Genomic DNA, 17,690 nt, shown 5'->3' with positions numbered 1-17,690 from the left:
AGCCGACAGCCGACTCAGAAATGGAAGGAAGACGAAGAGGACGACCACCGGGAAAAGAAGACGGGAGAGAGAGGAAAAACCTCCACCGCGAGAATCGAAAGCTGTTGAGTGTGTGCGTTTTCTCTTTTTCTCATGTCTCGTCTTTGCCAAAGGAGCACTAGGGAAGCACAAAAGAACCAAAAGAAGGCGCAAGACACCTAGAAAGGAAATGCATGAAAGTTAGACGGAAAACACAGGAAAGGCGCAAAAGTTGACTCGGCTCGTGGTGAGACGCATGCGCATGCAGCACACACACAAGGCGCGCAAATCGCGCTTCTCTCTTCCTCGCTTTCTTCCTCGCTCTCTCGATTTCCGAGTCTCCTTTCTCCTCACCCTGTTCGTGTCTCGCTCCTCTCCTGACTTTTCTTCTTCTCTGCGAGAGAGCGCCTTCTGTCTCTTTTCCTCTGTGCGCAGGAGACGGGCGGAAACGCACCAGGTTCCCTCAGCTGTCCGCCGCCAGGGGAGAAAACGAAAGACGGATCTGTCGAAAGCGAACGCAAATGAGGAGACAGAGGAGAAGTGATACGAGAACTAAGAGGGAAACAACCTCTCTGTCCTGTCGACAAACTCAAACGCTGCATTCACGCGCATGCAGCTTCTTCCTGGCCTTCGAGGCTCATCAGAAGGTCTTCGAATCGTCGAGGACGCAGGCTTCTTGTAGAAGCTTCTCTTTTTCTCAGTTGCAGTCGCGCGAACAGCTAGAGATATAGGCGTCGCTGGAGAGAGTCGCCTCTTCTGCAGCATTTCTCTTCGCGTCTTCCATTCTTCTGTCCGTCTTCCCCCCTTCCTCTTTCTCTTCTTCTCTTCTGTTCGCCTCCTCACTCTTCTTCTCCCCTCTTCGTTCTTCTTCTCTCTGCGTGATCCATCCTCTTCTTCTCCTCGTCTCTCTGTCTCTCCTTCCTTTCTCCGCGTCTTCGTTCTTCTTCGTCTTCTTTCCTCCACCTTTCGGCTTATCTTCGAGTTTCTGGCGCGGCAAGATGCTGCGACTGCAGCTGGCGCCCGAGCGCGTGCTCAGTCCTGCGGTGTCTGCGCATACACCGCGACTTCCCCTTCGTTTTTGTTCGAAGCTGGACGGCCTCTTGGCAGCGCGTCCTATCCCTCCTGCATGCGCCGCTCGCGGGGACGACGCGGACTTCACGACAGAGGCGCCAGCCTCTCTGCGGGAGCTCCAGGGGAGGCTCAGTTCTCTGAAGACTGCACGCGCCGGTTTTCCGCGTTCTGTCGCTCCTCTCACTCTTCTCGACGCCTCGATTTCTCGCTTATCCTCTCTCCACACTTACTCTGAGGCGTCGTCGCGTCCAGCGCATCTCTCCTCTCTCTCCAGAGCTGTCCGGCGACCCTCTCCTCTCGCCTCAGAGACGCCTCCCTCTCCTGGAACTCCCTCGGCGCCTTCGACGTTGTCTCCTGTTCTGCGGCGTTCCTCCCTGTCTTCGTTCTCTTCTTCTCTCTCTCCTGCCTTCGATTCTTCTCTCTCGTTTCGCTCTTCGCCGTTTGTCTCTTCCTCTCGTGCCTCGTCTTCTGTCGCTTCAAGTCCTGGTTCCGGAGATGCCGCTGCGCGAGGACGAAAGACTCGGCGAGTTTTTTCGGGGACGGGAGGCCTCGTGGAGGACGGCGACCAGCCGTTTCGCGCGAATTGTGGAGGCGAAGACAGGTGAGCCGCGAGACGAAGAAGATGAGCAGTTTTGTCCACGAATTCTTGAGCGCAGGTAGTCCAGTTGCGCGCGAGGTGCAGGTGAGAGGCGCTGCTGGTTCTATCGTCAAGGAGGAGTGAGAGGTCCGCGCGTTTCTGCGCTGGACTACAGGAACGCTGCTCTCGCCAGTTCGCTTCCTCTCGCTTTTCTTGGTCTCCGTGCAAACCGGAGTTCCTGTCCAGATCGCTCAGTTCCGCGCGTCTCTTTGTCGAGTCTTCTCCTGTCTTGCCGCGCGCCTGGCAGCCGTGGCTTGACTTCTCGCCTGGCGTAAATCCAAAGCTCTTGAAACTGGCCTCTGCCGCCGGCTCCTTTTTTCGAGTTCCTCAACTGTCTGTACACGCCTCGTGTGGTTCTGCGAACGCAGCGCCGCGAATCGTTTTTTCTTGCTTTCCGTATCTTCTGCTCTGCGTATCTCTGCGTTTTGTGCCCAGCACTGCGTATCCTTCTTCGATAACGATCTCCTCCCATATGCGCCTCGCGAGTTTAGTTCTCTCCTCGTCTCCCCTCGGTGCTTCTTCTCTCCTTCTGCTGTCCTCTCAGCTTCGCTCCTTGTCTTTTCCCCCTTCGAGTTCCCCGAGTGCCTTCATCTTCTCTTCTCTCATTGTCTGATTCTCTCATTCTCTCATTCTCTTCTTTTCTTCTCCTCGTCTCTTCTTTGTTTCGTCTCATCGCGTCCTTTTCTCTTCTTCTCTGCATGAGTTTCCGCGAGTGGTTTCGAGTTTTCTGGTTTCTGCTCCGGCGCTTGCAGACGAGTCTGGCGCTTCCCGCGCAGGCCGCCTGGAGGCGAGAGCTGGCGGACCGTCTTCGCTAGTCACGGCATGCGTCACTTGGCGGAGCTCTACGACGGCTCAGGCTCGCCGGCGGAGGAGGCGCGGGAGAAGGAGGCGAAGCTGAACTGGTTCGCGCTCGGCCGCGTCGTCGACCAGAATCGCGGCCGGCACCTCGCTGGCTACACCGTTCCGTACAAGTTCAGAATCATCGATCCCATCTCAGTCGCGAAGTCGTACGCAGCGAACGAGGCACACAAATGGTGGATGCGAGAGGAAGAGAAGGAGACCGAGAAAAGAAGAAGGGGAGGCGCCGACGAGTAGAAAAAGCGTAGAGACGGAGGAGAGGAGCAGAGGAGAAGAAGAAGAATAGACGAAGAGTGGCGGAAGCGTAGATAGAGGAGGACAGAAGAAGAGTCGAGGAAGCGAGAGGAACGCAGAGGAGGAAGGGTGACAAGATGACGGGGAGAGAGAAGGAAGACGGGAGAGCCAGAGATGACGACAGCACCGCAGGGTGAAGCAGCGGTGTCCAGCCATCTCAGTAGACGCGTTTTCTTTTCCTTTTCCAGAGTCCCGAAGAATCTCGGCCAGCTCAACAGACGCACGCAAACCGGCGATCAATACGTGGACTTCTCGCAGAACCGTTTCCCTGTGTTAAATACTGCTGAAAACTTCCGTTACTGGAAAGTGAGAAGATATAACCATGATGAGCAGCTGTCCTCGTCTTCGGAACTCTTGTCTTTTTCAAGCGGCTTGCCTGGGGGCCGTTTTCTGCAGCTTAAATCCAGATCTGTTGTGTTACGATTTTGATCTCAAAAGACAATACATCGCTCTCGCACTTTGGCCGATGCGTTTAGCGCGCAGGGAGGCCTTTCGCGTTTGGGGGTGCATGCGTGAACTCTGGAAGTTGCGCATGGCGTTCGAGAAGCCTGCAGAGTTCGCTGTGCTTTTTGACGTTTTCCTGGCGTCTGCAATTTGCACCTTACTCGTTGCTTGCCTTTCCTCACCTCTCTGTTGCTTCGCGCTCTCGCGACCTTCTCTCGCTTTCTCGCTTTCGTTTGTCTCTGGATTTCTCGTCGCCTTCACTCGCTCTCTTTCCTTCTCGAGCACCGCCTTCTCTCCCTCCGCGTTTTTTTCTCGCTTTTTTTCGACCGCGACCCTCGTTACGCTGGACGGCACACACGGCGCCTCACAGGCCTTCGTTTTGCCCTCGTTTTCGCTCATCTGACAGATTTCTTTTCCTTCTTCTCTTCGCGTTCTCCCCACTTGCTCGGCACTCTGCTTCAACGCCGGCATCCACTTGTTTCAGCTGCCCTTCACTGTTGCACAGCTCTCTTCTTCCCCATTTTGCTTGTCTTCTTCAGGATCGCGGTCTCGACCGTCTCCTACCACGGGTCTTTCCCCTGAAGCTCCCCGCCCACCGCCGCGTTGATCCTCTTCTTCGAGAGTACATTTTCTTTCTCCATTCCATGGACCCTGCGCGGTTCTCGATCCGGAAGCTAGGAGAACGCTATGGGTGAGGCCTCTGGGTCCCTTGTTGGTTGGGGGAAGTCCAATTGTGTTTCCACGTTTGGCGCTCTGCATGCACCGATGTGCTAGAGTTGACTTGTCCATCCGAAGTATCTGCGTTTCTCCTGATTCGCTTCTTCTCCGCAGACTGAAGGAAAGAACTGTCGAACTGATTTGCCGGGAATTCTCGGTCGCCGAATTCCTCCGACGCACCGAGTAAGGGATCTGGAGAAAAAAGGAGGCACTCGTGGAACATACTCCTTTCTTCTCTCCAGAAGCGCAGTGCACGGCTCGACATATGCGCGCCTCTGTCCCCATCAACGTACACATTCGCACCTATATACATATATATATATATATATCGAGAGATCTTGACGTGAACAGTTTTACAGCAACATGTGACGTATCTATTCATGTAGAGGCATGCGTAGATGCCTTGTCATAAATAGATGCATACACTGAGTTTCTGCTGTGCAAATGTATATATATGTGTATACATGTATATATATGTAAATATATGTATATAGATGTAGATATATGGATATATACGTATATATTTGTATATATAGATGTAAATATATGTAGATATATGTATGTATATATGTATGTAAATGCGCGTGTGTGTAGAGGGAGAGAGAGTCGAAAATCGCTTCGACGCTTTTGAGGGGCAAAGGTGAACTGAGAGGCTTGGGTTTCTCAGGGTCGCGCGCAGTTCTTCGGGACCGAGCCTGTCCTTTGTCTTGCATGCAGACTAGCGACGCCGTACACGCGCAGAGTCTCGCGGGAGAAGGCGGTGCTGCGAATGAAAGAAGCGCTCTTCAGTCTTAAGCTTGGTATGTCGTCCCGAGCCGTTCCTTGAAAAAACATTGGGAGGGTCCTTGTTTTCACGGTACCAGTTTTGTCTCGTTTGTGTTTCTCGCAACTGGAATCGCAGAAAGCCACAACCTCCCAGGAGTCTGCTTTTTCTTTTGCCGAACCTGCTTTCTTTGTCCCCATCGTATTCATCCGCCCGGGCATCTTCTGCTCCTCTTTTCCCTTGACTGTCCCGCGTTCCTCGTCCTCCTTTCCTTCTTCCTGTTCCTCTTCCTCCCTGGATCGTCAGTGGTCTTGCTTCTCTCTACCTTGCTGAGTTGTCTTGGACATGGCTTTTTCAGTCGTCCGGGTCGCCTGATGCCCTTTCTTCACTTTTTTCTTTGTCGTTTCGTTTTGCCCTGTCGCGCAGGCTACGACCAGCTGGGAGACGAGGATTTGGATGAGCAAGAAGAGCACGAATTTCGAGGTGCGTCCTCTTTCTGTTTTTTTTTGTCTTCCTCTTTTTCAGTTTTTCTTTTTTGTCTGTTCTGTCGCTTTCCTCCCTCGATGCCCTTCGTCTGTCTTCCTCGCTTGCTTTCTCCCCTTTTCTCCCTCTCCTCTTCATTCTCCCTATGCCATTTGTCTCCTTTTCTCTCTTCTCTTTCTTCGTACCTATCTTTCTCGTCCTTTTCTCTTGTTCTTGCTTGTCTCTCTCTCTGTGGTTGTTCTCTCTCCTCCAACCATCTCATGTCTTCTTTGTCTGTTTCCCTCCCCGCCATTCCACTCTCTTCTCCTCTTCGTGTCTCGCGCCCATTTCTCTCTCGCTGTGGTTGCCATCGGCTTCCTTCTCGGCTCTCAAAAAAGTCGTTCTCCCGCGGTCTTCTCTCTGTTTCCCGGTGTTATTCTCGTCGCCCTCGCTCCTGGCCCGACGAGGATCAACTTTTCTTTGGAGCGCAAGTGGATTTTTCTCTAACTCGCTGGTGGTAGCCGAGGCACAAGCTGCTTCTCAAGTTCGCCGCCTCCACAAGGTTTCTGGATGTTTCTCTCCCTGCATGCACTCTCGCTAGGCTTCCGGAGCACGCAGGACTGGATTCAGCGGCAGAACATCGAAGTGGAGATGATGTCTGCCTTTCCCCTCCCCGCGAAACGGTGAGCGAAGAATGGCGTTTCCATCTTAGCAAACCGAAAAACAACTGCATTTCCGTGAGAAATACACTTTTTAACATTTCCCTATTTTCATCTGCGAAGCCGCAAACTGTTGTAGACTACCTCAGAGGTGATGCAAATCAAATTTCTTCCGCAACCTATTGCCGGAATCAGAGGCGGGCGCCTGACATATATGGGGACGACACGGCGCATAGAGTTAAGGGGACAAATGTGGATCTCGTCTCGTGAACCATTCCGACTTCGTAACGAAGGACGACAGTGCCTCAGTCCGAAAGGAGAGGCTCTGGCGGCGGCGGCGCGAAGGCGCGTAGAGAGGCCAGTATCGCAGCGTCACGGACAACGCGAGAAAGGAGCGCTTGGAAGGCGAGACACAAGGGGAAGAAAACAGAACATTCCATGCGACAAGGCAACACAGAAGGGATAGGACAAGGACTCCAGTGTTTCCTGAGACTTTGCCGAAATACATTCTAGGACTTCACACAGAAAGCTATGCGGGACAGCGAGGGCGGGGAAAGAGAGCGAGAAGCCTAGGAAGCAGAGGAGGGGAGAAACAAGAAGGCACCTGCAGCTGAGAGACTGCGAAAGGGAAGCATAACAGTGTTTCTTCGGCAACAAGGACAGTGCGTTATCCCCGCGTTGCTTCAAAGCTTTGCAGGAGTGAAAAGGGAAGGCTCTTTCTCTTCGTTTCTCTCGCAGAAATCCCCTGCCCAAGCGCGTCGACGTGGACGTGACTGTACACAACACACCCAAGCTGAAGGTGATGAACTGGATCGATCCGAACGACAAAGTTGTCTTCTAGGGCAGTTCTGCCTCGCCCGTTTCTCCATGTTCCCTCACAAAACTCCAAACTCAGGCTGTCAAAACGCATGTAGAGATGCAGCAGAACGCCCTGCTATTTACTCTTCGAAGAAAGTCAGAAGTCGACAGCGTCTCTCGACCAACATGATGCATACAACGCTGCCAGAGAACTGGCCAAATCACAACGCATAAATGCTCTACACAGATATCGGAGCAGACAGGAATCCATAGACATGAGGTCGCTATACAGTGTTTGTCATGTGTATCTGCATATATATATATATATATATATGTATATGTATATAACTTGATTGCATAGATTCTTGTTTATTAATGTACCAGATGCGTGTCTGCGGTGGTGTAATACGTTCGGAGGGAGGAGTGAAGGAAGGACATAAGCTTCAGATTTCTTGTGTGGGCCGAAGGCACAAAATCTTTCGCCTGCTGATCCAGCGCAGGAGGCGCTAACTCTGAATGCAGTGCAGTCGGCGGTGCGAGAGCGAGTTCTGAGGAATCGCTGCGCCTCCGAAAGCCTCGGCTTGCCGCGGCAAATCTTTTGCTCACAGGTGACGCGCATGCTCGCAGGAGAGAACCTGCGCTATCTCCTTACAGACGTCTGCGTGCCTCCCACTGCAGATATTCGCCATCAGTGCACATATGTACATGCGACTATATACACTTATATATAAATATATATATCTTTATATATATATATATATATGTAAATATAAATATTTCTAGATGTATTCTCGTAGACTGAAGAAGGCTGTAAACAGGTGACTCGCGCGTTCATGTCCCGACGGGGTGTCGTTCCACCAGTGCATGCAGGGGCTGTCTGCCGCGACTTTGGTTTGGGTCGAGCCATGTAGGGAGCGAGAGGAGAAGGGAGAAGAAGGTCCCCAGTCAAAGGCCTCTCGCCGAAAGGCGTCTCATTTGCTTCGGAGGCTGCGACACCACGAGTTGTTTTTCAGTGTTGTCCGGGAGAAAGAAAATTTTTTAAAAGACACGGCGAGAGCGTGATACAGCCACTGCTGTATACATCTGTCGACAGACCTCGTTGTCTGTCAGCTAAAGAAAAGGCGCCTCACACATCGATGCATGCATGGAACCCCCATGCCGAGAAAATGGAACTCCAAACACACCACCTGGGCGCCGCAAAAACGCGCACCGCACAAACAGTCGGGAAAAAAAGAGACATTTAACCACAGCAGAGAGATCTCCGAACAGAGCACGAGCTCTGGATCTCAAGGGTCTGCCTCAGGTGGACTGGGGAGGCCAACTTTCTTTCCACATCCTGCTGCGTTCGACTTGCCTGCGAATGTCTCCTTAAGGATCCGTGACTGTTCGCCCCACTACTCTAGCTCCCCTCCCCGTGCATGCCCTTGTCTCCTGCATCTATATCCCTCCTTTTTCTCGCGTTTCTCGCCACACGCTTCGTCCTCTCCACTGCTCTGCATGTCTCCGTCCTTTCCACGCCTCCTTTCCGAACGCGAGTTTTTTTCTTCGCAGTCGCTGACTACTGCGCGCCTTCACCTCTGGGCTAGGCTCGCCCACTCACCTGTGGGCTTCTCGGCTCTCGGCACCGCAGCTGGAGCCGGCGAGAACTGAGCCGGCGCGGTCGCATGCAGGCTGTTTGCATGCTGTTGAATTCGCCTGTTCGCCTCGCGTCGCCGCTCTTCCCATACGAGCACATCTGCCCTGACGCCTGTCTCGCCCGTGCCCGCCGCCAGGGTCGCGAAGGGAAAGGCCGGCGCGACCGCGTAGGGCGCGAAACGCTGTGGGCTCGGAGAGCAGAAGAGGGGAGCGCTCTGTGCTGCGGAGCCCGCCAGCAGGTCGTCGCCTCCAGTCTCCGGCGCCTGCGCCGCCTGTGGGGAGACCCATTGCGCGCGCGAGTCCCAGCCGGAGGCCTGCGGGTGGACGCGGCGCAGCTCTGGGGCAGTTGGCCCGAAGGCGGCGGCGCAACTCCCTCCGAAGGCTGGGAGGTCGCACACCCTTCGCCATTTCTGCCAAAAAAGCAGCAGCGTGAGAAGCCAGGCGAGGAAGGAGACGAGGAGGAAAACTGCTGCGACTACCGCGGCGTTGTCGTCAACTGCGGGGCCGGGCTGTGCGTAGGCTGCAGAGAGACGCAAAGCTGCGTCATACGTTCCATGGAGAAGCGAAGGGACGAGGAGAGAGGGCAGAAGGCACCGCCAAAAGGACGGGAGCGCATGGCCTGAAGCGCGCGAAGAACCAGGAATCAGCGGCTGCTGGTGAGCCTCGAGATGTGAAGAAAAAAACGGAGAAGCCGCCGGAAGCGCGCATGCTGCGTGCCAAGCAAGCGCCAAGTTCGCCGCCGCCATCCCCGTGTTTGCGATGTGAGACGGAACAGCTGTGAAGGTCCTGGACGCAGAGGCAGGAAGCGCGATCGAAAAAATGCATAAAAGAAGGCGCGAAAAAGGGTAAATGAAAGGGGGAGAAAGGTTGTCGAGAGGGGGGGAATGGAGTTGTAAAAAAACAGTGTCTCGAGACGAAGCGCAGGAAGGGAGAAAAGTCGAAAAAACAGACCCAGACAAGCGACTCACCGAACGATGGCGACGATCAGGTGCTCTGCGAAGATACCTCTGCGGCCCAGCGTGTAGCTGAGATTCTCCGCCACGGCGAATCTGAAGAAGAAACAGACAGATCTCGTTTCCCTTTCTGCGTTTTCCGCGTCTTCATGGCGGCGGGCAACTTATGCCAACCTCAGTCGTCCAGGCAGCCGTCGTCGCGAGAATCGCTCGGGCTTCTCTTGCCTGTGACTTTTTTCCTCCCATTTTTCGACAAGCTCTTCTCTTGTCCCCTTGCAACCGCATGCGCCTGATCGGACCCTGCACGCTTGAGCCCTCACTGTCTTTGCTTCGAAAGCCTCATTTCTTTCTTCTCGCGGATGTGCCTTTTTCTGCTTCTCCTCACTCCACGCTCCCGTTTCCCTTGCTTTTCCTCAACGCATGCGATTGGTTTCTCACGCCTACCCTGCGCCAGCGGCACACCCGGCGAGACAGACGCCGACAGGATGCTTGACGTATCTCGTCCAGAAAGGCCTACAGCAGCCACCCAGAGTTCTCTGTTCCAAGGCGTTGCGTCTCTCGGACGAGGCCTCTTCGGCGCCTCCCCAGGCGAGAGGGAGAGGAACTGGCAACACCTGCAGTCGCTGCAGCACGACGAGCTTGGCGAACTCCTCCACGAAGCCGACACAGAAAATCATGACTGAGAAAGGGGACACAACCGCATGCGCAGTCAATCAAGAAAAGAAAAAAATGCATGCAGAGAGAAAAACATCGTGTACTCGGGTCGCCTAGTACGAGAGAGTCAGACACGTCGTTAAGAGTGGGAAGCAAGATTGTGAAGGCAGGGAAAAGAGCGAGGAACAAAGAACAATTCGAGCGGCGGGACTCGTGCCTAGAAAAAGCGCGTCTCGCATGTCCAGCGGGAGAATGTCGAGGAAACAACTACGAGGAAAAGACGTTCAAGGCTGCCGACAACAGGAGAGCTGTGTGAGAAAGAACAGAGGCGTCTTCTCGGCAAAAGAAGGTGCATGCATCAACCGAAAACGCCTCCCGAGACACCTGAGACAAGACTCTCCCCCCACAGGGCAGGAGCAAGTGACGGCACCGCTGATGAACCTGCGTGGAGGACAGAGAAGAACGCAAACGTAGGCTTCCTATGGGGCGCTGACTTCTGGCCTTTTCAGCTGTCTCAAGCAGGGGACGGGAAGGCGCAGAGGAGAGGACAGAAAGGATAGGTTGTGTTTGGTTTTTTTTTCTTACATGCAACGAGGCTCAGGGAACACCCCAGAGTGGGAAGAGCTCCATGCGCATGCCTTCCGTTGAGCGTCGACAACAACCTCTGCCACCGCTCGCCACTGTGGTCCGGCAAGAAAGAGAACGCAGACAAAGGAGAAGCAGAGAAGAGCGACGAAGCAGAAAAGGCAGAAGCAGACAAAACAGAAGAGGAAGAAGAAGAGTGCAGGGCTGCTGAGGAGTCGCTCTGAAGCGAAGGGTGTCGGAGGCACCCTGGCGCCGCCTTGGATTCGAACAGAGGAAAGTAAAAAGGGAGAGACAGAGGCGCAAGAAGCGGGGCGAAGGTCCAGGAGGGCAGGAACTGCAAGAGCGAGAGAAACAAAGAGGACGAAGGCGCAGACGGAGAGAGAGGATCTGCAGGCGGAGGGTGGAAGAGCGGAGAGTCGGATGAAGGCGCAATGGAGATATCAGCAGAGCCTGAGGCGAGAGATCGCAGGTCATTCAACGCCCACTGAGAAGCGCGAGAAGGCGAGGGAAGCGGCGGAAGACAAGAAAGAAGGGCATTGTACAGGGTCGCGTTCGCCAACAGCTCCAAACACATGGCGACAAAAACCGAGACAAACGCCCCAAGCCAGAAAAACTCCAGGAGTGATACTCCCGACAAACTCCGAGCCTTCACCGATGAATGCAGTCTGCGCACAAGACAGCAACAACGCACACGCTCTTCCGACGACGCATCTGAAAAAGAAAAACTCACACTCACTGGATATACATAAATCTGTGAATTCAAAGCTCCACGTCCAAAACAGATCCACTGATACAGACACTGACTGCGTCGCGTAGGCATCATCACGCTATACATATATATATAAATAGATATACATATATATATATATATATATATATGTAACAAAGATGGTCAGGGTAATCTGGGATCCTTCTTGGCATAACGTTGTGTAGTTAGATGTTGCGTACATTCCTTAATATCTGGAACAATAGATTATGATTAGGTAGTGGAACAAGGAGAGCGTCTGTTGTACATCAACACTAGATACTGCTAATACCACTGTAGAGGTATAGTATATAATCCCTGCCCGGTGCAGTAACATGTAAACGGCGGTATACATATATATAAATATATATAAATATATATACATATATATATATATGTATATACATATCAAGGGCGTAGATTGAACTCGAGAAGCATTCGTAAATATGTGGAGACGCGAAACGGGTCTCACCACGAGTTGCCTCATTTACGTGGATGTGTGTGAGAGACGAGGGAGACGAGCTGTTCGTTTGCAGGTCGACAGGGACACAGACGAAGAATCCTCTCGTCCACAAATGCAGAGATTTATGTTTTTTTCGTTGTGTCTCTCGCGCACAAAGGGGCGTCTCCTCCATCCCTTCATGAGTTGTGGTCATGCTTCAAAACGACGGAACGCAAGTCAACCTTCAAAGTCCGTAGATATGTATACATGGCTTGCGCGCATATGCGCAAGTCTGCGTATACATGTCTAGAAGCTGCGAGTGAAAGCGAGTGGAAGAGCCTCTCTCGTCGAGGTGGAAAGGCGATTCGAAGAGGCGCTTTACCCGTAGACAATGAAGATCGCCGGGAGGGTCGCGAGGGCGAGAACAATTTCTCCGCCGAAGCCGCCAGCAAACATCCAAGTCCCCAAGACGGCAGACACGAAAAGCGTCGGCGAGAAGGAACGCAGACAGCACAGACAGCCGTGGAGTTCTTGGCCTTCTCTCGCTTCTCCATTCGACGGCGAGTCCACCGGAGGAACTGGAACTGCATGCGCTGGAGGAACGGGAACTGCATGCACTGGAGGAACGGGAACTGCATGCACCGGAGGAACGGGAACTGCATGACAGGTCTGTGGCGCGTTTTGCACGAGGTACTGAGGCGGCAAGTAGACGGGGCGAGAGAGAGGAGGACTGGGCGCGGTCGGGATCGGAGGAGACACTCTGTGGGTGGTTCCCCGCGAAGAGGGCAAGGCAGATGCAACAAGAGCGGGAGAGGCATGAGGATTGGCGCTGGGAGAAGACGGGGGAGAGCGAGAAGAGGCGGAAGAGACAGCCGTTAAAGCCATGGTGGAGAAGGAAGTGAGAGAGAGAAGAGACGCTGAGTTCGAGAAGCGAGGGGAGAAGAGAACTGCTGACACCAACAGGCGCGGAAGCAAGAAGCTCCTGAGACAGAGGTTTCCTGTTTGAGATGAGCGGTCGGAAAAGAAAGAAGAGATCGAAGAAGAGGAGGAAACGGAGCAGAGAAGACGATCGGCGGTCCAACAAAAGATGAAATCGAGGGAGGCACCTGGTGACCCATTGGAGACAAGCACCCCCGAAGCCAGAGGAGCGGGGCAGAGGCCCTCGCAGGAAACAAAGAAACGCGAGAAACAAGGCGGCAGAACCAAGACAACCAAGAGATACAGAGATGCACACACTAACATAAACAAAGAGGGAGAGACACAGATGTACATACATATATATATATATATATATATATATGTAGGACAGAAGTACATATATATATATATATATATGGAGGACCACGGAGTCTACGAAGCCACGAGGAAGAGCAGTGGTGGGTGCCTGCGAGATAGAAAACGACTCGCTGAAGAAGGGAAGGGCGCAGACAAGGAAGGTAGAAGCGAGGAGTAACCGAAGAGGATCTGTCGATGATCTTGCTTCTGCCTCGTGAGAAGGGAAGCGAGGACCAAGCGAACAGTCGGCAGCGCCTGGCGACGGGAGCGACAGTCTCGTGTCATTCCGTCTCTGTTCAGATCGCCTTCGCTGTCTCGCTGCGTTGATATCTTTTTCAGTCCCCTAGAAAAGCTGTGTCTTCGTGGACGCCAGCTTTCTGCCGGCGTTTCCCTCCTGTTCCCCTGGCATGTGGCTAGCTGCCGCTTGAGACTCTGGACAACCGGATTCGCTGCGAAACGCGCTGTCTGCGACCGAAGAGGGTCAGGTCGAAAAAAGCGAGTTCGAAAATGTGAGAAGACAGATATTGCTTCACAACTCGGTCACAAAAAACTTTGGGCGTAACGCGAGGTCCCGGCCGCCCTCCAGGCCTCCGCTCCAGCGCTTTTTGGTGACACGGCACTCGCGGATTCACGACCGATCCGCGAGAAAAAAAGCAAAGACCGTAATCCTTGCTGGTCTGCGCATGCGCCAGAGAGCGTTGCGATGAGTTTTGTGGAAGGTCAAAACTCGGGTGTGAAGGAAAAAAAAGCGGAAGACAGCGCAGGTTCCAGTTCAGCTGTGTCAAGGTCGAAACCGTGTGCGCAGAAAGAGTCACACACTGGACGACGACGGAAGCGTTCCGCCGTTCGAAAAGAAGATGTCCCGCAGAAAGTTGGCTCTTTGTCTTCGCAACCTGCCGGTTCGTCTCTTTCCACGACTGGCTGAGAAAAGGGGACAGGCAGCCTAGCCCATGTCTGTGCCGCCCCTCTGCTGAAGTTGCCGGCAGCTGCGCTTTTCGCGCTAGATCCTAGGAAAAGAAGGGGGGTGTAGCGGCAAAGGGCGCCGAGAATGGCCTCGAAAAATTGGGTCCGTTCTCTTGAAACATGTGGAGAAACAGCTGGAAAACGCCTCAGCAGTAAACAGAGAAGAACGAAAGGCGAAACAACCCCCTCGCACCGCCCAGAAGACGTTTCCGAGCTACTCGTGCACGGCGGGCGACTCAAGACTCCATAGATGCTTCGATTTCACCAGCGTTGTGTCGTTTCGCGGCTATCGTCTTTTGGCTTTCTGGTTTTCACATTTCCACGCGATCTCTTCTGTTTGCGGCGTCACAAGGACAGCTTGTGTGGCAGGGGTCGAGTGCCCTTCAAGAAAAAGCAAGATCCGCAATGTGTAGGGAGAGTTTTTTCCGTGCGACCTGATGGAACGGTTTCCGATTCCGATTGATGTTTGTCCCGTGAACCTTCAGCCTTGTTCACGCTGCAGAAGCTTGCGGTTAGTCACTGCAAGAGCATTGCTGTCGAAAGGGGCTGTTCTGGAAAATACACTGGCGTCCAGGCTAAGATCTTTGGCTATTTTCTGGAGCGACTTGTAGCGACGCGGTTGTTGGAACAGTGTGGATTCATGACATCCTGCATGTTCCGGTCTTGTGTCCGTGGTAATCGACATTCATTGCGAAATGTGGAGATACCCTTCAAGCAGAAGCTAATGATGATACGCCTTCCAGCGAGACACATCCATCGGACTTTAGGACAGCTGAACTCCCAAATGTGGGTCGGGCAAGCTTTTGCAAAGCAAATAGTCTGCAGAAAAGAGCCCACTGGAATATCCTCACGTTCTAAGTGGTTTAAGTTCATGAAGCAGAACTTGAGAGGAGGGTGTCACACGCCCCACAACGCATAGTATCCCACGTTGGCAAGTGGGCCGAACAGCCAGTCATTTCATTTGACACAGCACCAGGGAGGAAATGATCACCTTCTGCTCCAGGTAGGTAAGAGACCTCTTGCGAAAGAGATCTACACGCGTGCGAATGGAACGCCGAAATCAGCGAAGCATCGAAAGCTGTTTCTTCTGAACCGAGATCACTGAAGAACCACAGGAATGTTTGAACAGGCAACAGAGTTGAGACCTGATTAATGTGGAGGCTGTTTAAGATATACTAACTGCGAAGCAACAGCAATGCATTTTTCGAAGGTGTTAAAAAAAGCAGACATAGAACCGTCAAAATGATCATAATGAACGAGCAAGGTGACCCTCTCGTTCCACCGGAAACGTCTGATATGTCAGCTTGATAGTAGACGGAAAAAGTCACGCCTCTGACAGTGACTCCTGCGATCGATCCAGAACATCGCATGCAAACCGGTTCAAAAGCGACGGCAAACGGAACATACATTACTGAAGAATGCTGCGCAATGCAAAAAAAAATCCTTGAAGTGCTGTGGAATGTTTGACCTCTCCTGAGATCTCTGCGGTCGAGTGCGCAGCGGATCGAGTAACACTGCGGAAATCGTAAACTCCGCTACGGTGTGATGCGATGATGTTATTTGAATGGGAGTGCGATTTTTAGCGATACAACGAAATTTTGCGCTGGTTCGCCCGAATGGTCGTAGTCTACGAAGCAACGCAGCGTAACGCCAAGCTGATCTCTCGTCCACTGCGTAAGTTTTGTCGACACGCACGGATGCTTGTTTGACACAAAATGAAGAGGTCCAGAGACTTCTGATGAGACATCTTCTTTCGGAGCTCTACCCTAATGCTCGGGTACGAGTGAGAAAGAGAAAGATCTTTTTGCTGGAAGTGCAGGCGGTCTAATGATACCATATAGTCAGGGATGTCGCCGGCCAGAATTCCCAACTTCTATATGTTGCTTGGGAGCAACGTTTCGTTGTCGGTTTTGCATCCACAACAGTCTCCTACAACTAAACGCTCTTCGTCTGCAACCGCATAAAACGCGTTGGACATCGAGAGTCTTGAAGGCGTACATTCCAGCGTGTCTCACAGATCCGCGGCCTTGTGCGTGATTCCTCTCCAGGAGCTCACTGTGCTATCTGCGTGTCTGCCATGTTTGATCCGGGAGAGGCAGGAAGCATTCGCTTTCGTCATGGCCACTGAGGCAACATTCTTTCGACCGCCGGCTTTTGGTGTGATTTTTCGGAATCCCTGGCCTGAAGTAGTTCAATCAGAATAAAGAGATTGCGGGGACATCGGCGGTCTTCCCGTAAGATTCTGCTTGTTGAGGTCGCCGGCTGAAAAAGGTATGGCATCCACCAAGGATTTCTTGCCGGGTTTCCTCTTCGGTCTGAAGGGGCGTTACGGGGGTTACAGGCACGTTGATGGCTTCTACGGCATTCCAGTCGATTACAAAACTGTACCATAGACGCTAACAAACGACAGAAATGTGTTTCACTCCCTGATGAGGTACAAATCGTGTCTTGTTCCCACCACCTACGCCTCACTGACATGGCACATTGTCTTAATTGCAATGGCTCTGCTGCACGGGCTGTTGAGACATAGGGGGCATCCTTGTGATATGTTCACCTTCTTCCGTTACGCTAGATGCAAAGACGGTCGTCCTGTGTATGTATAATAGGGATGTTAATGTTCTTGCATGGAATTCAAGCTGTCAACAGAGAACTTGTGAACTTCCTGTCTCCCCGTGCTGATGGTCCACCAAAGGTTTACGTCGAACGCACGAGCACGCCACAAAATAATGAGAAACGTAGTCGACTTTTTTGTCTGTCCACAGTTTTTTTCAGCTAGCCAGAATCGAAGGAAACGTTACCAAAGACATCTCCTCCAGAGGAGGAGCGAACACCATGACTCACTTGTGCTCTGACGCAAGGCGGTCGGTCTGTCTTTTATTTCAGAGGCCCGCACCAGAGGTGAGAATGCAGGTCACATGCGCGAGTAAGCCAACTCTCGCAAATGCCTTCTTCCTTCCTTCAACTGGAGCTGTCTGTCTTTCAAATTGGTCCGCCAGCTCGTTTTGTTTCTCACGAAAAGCAGGCACAATGAAGTTGAGAGTTATTACAGTGTCGTCTCCCCGACCTACTCGCAGGTACCTGTGCACTTTAAGCCTGTGGGCTGCCCCCTTTTAACGTTTTTGAGGGCGTTGTGGACTCCAGATTGCCGCTTGGCTCTTGGAATTCAGCGGACGCAAACACACCGCAGAAAAAACCGGTCGAACCGCAGCTGAGACGAGGGTGTGTGGCGCACAACTTGGCGGGTGCGCAAAGAGTGCCTGGCAGCGGGGGGACGAGTCCTGCGTGTGTTTCGCCTGTCGGGAAGAACGAAGACACTCCCGACTTAAAGTTTCACTTTTCTGCATTCCCGGATTCTTCTTGGTCTCTCCGGCCTCTGGGCATGCGCGTTCCGGATTCAGTGAGCACTGCGGTGGCCACACAAACTCTGAGAGCGCAAGTTGCCGGTAGAACGCGAGGCACACCAGTGCTGACGAAACGCGGACTCTGTCGCATGCAGAAGGCTTTTTCCGCCATGGAAAAGAACACTGCCGTCCCGTTGACGAGCAGGATCTTTGTGTGCCAGTCTCGTGTCGCTTTCCACATATGTTTTCGTCAGAGACACAAGCGTTTGTAACCAGAGTTAAGGAACGCCTTTTTGCTTCGTGACTGCCTTGGGAACTGTTGTTGCTCTCTTCCCGCGAGAGAGGATCCGCCCCCCTCGCGACACCTTCACTGACT

The 17,690-nt window shown here is 52.9% G+C and overlaps 2 protein-coding genes across 2 annotated transcripts; one reads left to right on the top strand and one right to left on the bottom strand.

Moving 5' to 3' along the window:
• The first annotated feature begins 380 nt into the window (after nt 1–380).
• Nucleotides 381–7,246, top strand: TGME49_215020 (hypothetical protein). The gene is made up of 9 exons (XM_002370782.2): nt 381–1,690; nt 2,479–2,733; nt 3,067–3,184; nt 3,862–4,013; nt 4,154–4,222; nt 4,757–4,839; nt 5,229–5,285; nt 5,866–5,947; nt 6,662–7,246. The coding sequence occupies exons 1-9, from the start codon at nt 1,017–1,019 to the stop codon at nt 6,762–6,764; spliced, it is 1,593 nt and encodes a 530-aa protein (XP_002370823.1). The 5' UTR covers nt 381–1,016; the 3' UTR covers nt 6,765–7,246.
• Nucleotides 7,068–14,648, bottom strand: TGME49_215010 (hypothetical protein). The gene is made up of 5 exons (XM_018779670.1): nt 12,118–14,648; nt 10,549–11,213; nt 9,754–9,988; nt 9,325–9,405; nt 7,068–9,142 (listed from the first exon to the last, which is right to left on the bottom strand). Exons 1-5 carry the CDS (start codon nt 13,050–13,052, stop codon nt 8,293–8,295), a joined length of 2,766 nt encoding a protein of 921 aa, XP_018635713.1. The 5' UTR covers nt 13,053–14,648; the 3' UTR covers nt 7,068–8,292.
• Nucleotides 14,649–17,690: the final 3,042 nt, after the last annotated feature.

The sequence above is a fragment of the Toxoplasma gondii genome, chromosome X (assembly GCF_000006565.2).
Source record: "Toxoplasma gondii ME49 chromosome X, whole genome shotgun sequence".
Taxonomy (NCBI): domain Eukaryota; phylum Apicomplexa; class Conoidasida; order Eucoccidiorida; family Sarcocystidae; genus Toxoplasma; species Toxoplasma gondii.
Note: the sequence above shows the minus strand (reverse complement) of the source record. Positions and strands in the feature narration are given on the sequence as shown.

Coding starts and splice junctions, on each gene's coding strand:
- TGME49_215010 (XM_018779670.1), bottom strand. CDS start 13,052: ATGTACTTCTGTCCTACATATATATATATATATATATATATATGTATG. Junction 11,214..12,117: donor GCGATCTTCATTGTCTACGG/GTAAAGCGCCTC, acceptor TCTTGTGCGCAG/ACTGCATTCATCGGTGAAGG. Junction 9,406..9,753: donor GGGTGTGCCGCTGGCGCAGG/GTAGGCGTGAGA, acceptor TTTCTTCTTCAG/ATTCGCCGTGGCGGAGAATC.
- TGME49_215020 (XM_002370782.2), top strand. CDS start 1,017: ATGCTGCGACTGCAGCTGGCGCCCGAGCGCGTGCTCAGTCCTGCGGTG. Junction 4,014..4,153: donor AAGCTAGGAGAACGCTATGG/GTGAGGCCTCTG, acceptor TCTTCTCCGCAG/ACTGAAGGAAAGAACTGTCG. Junction 4,223..4,756: donor GAATTCCTCCGACGCACCGA/GTAAGGGATCTG, acceptor TCTTGCATGCAG/ACTAGCGACGCCGTACACGC.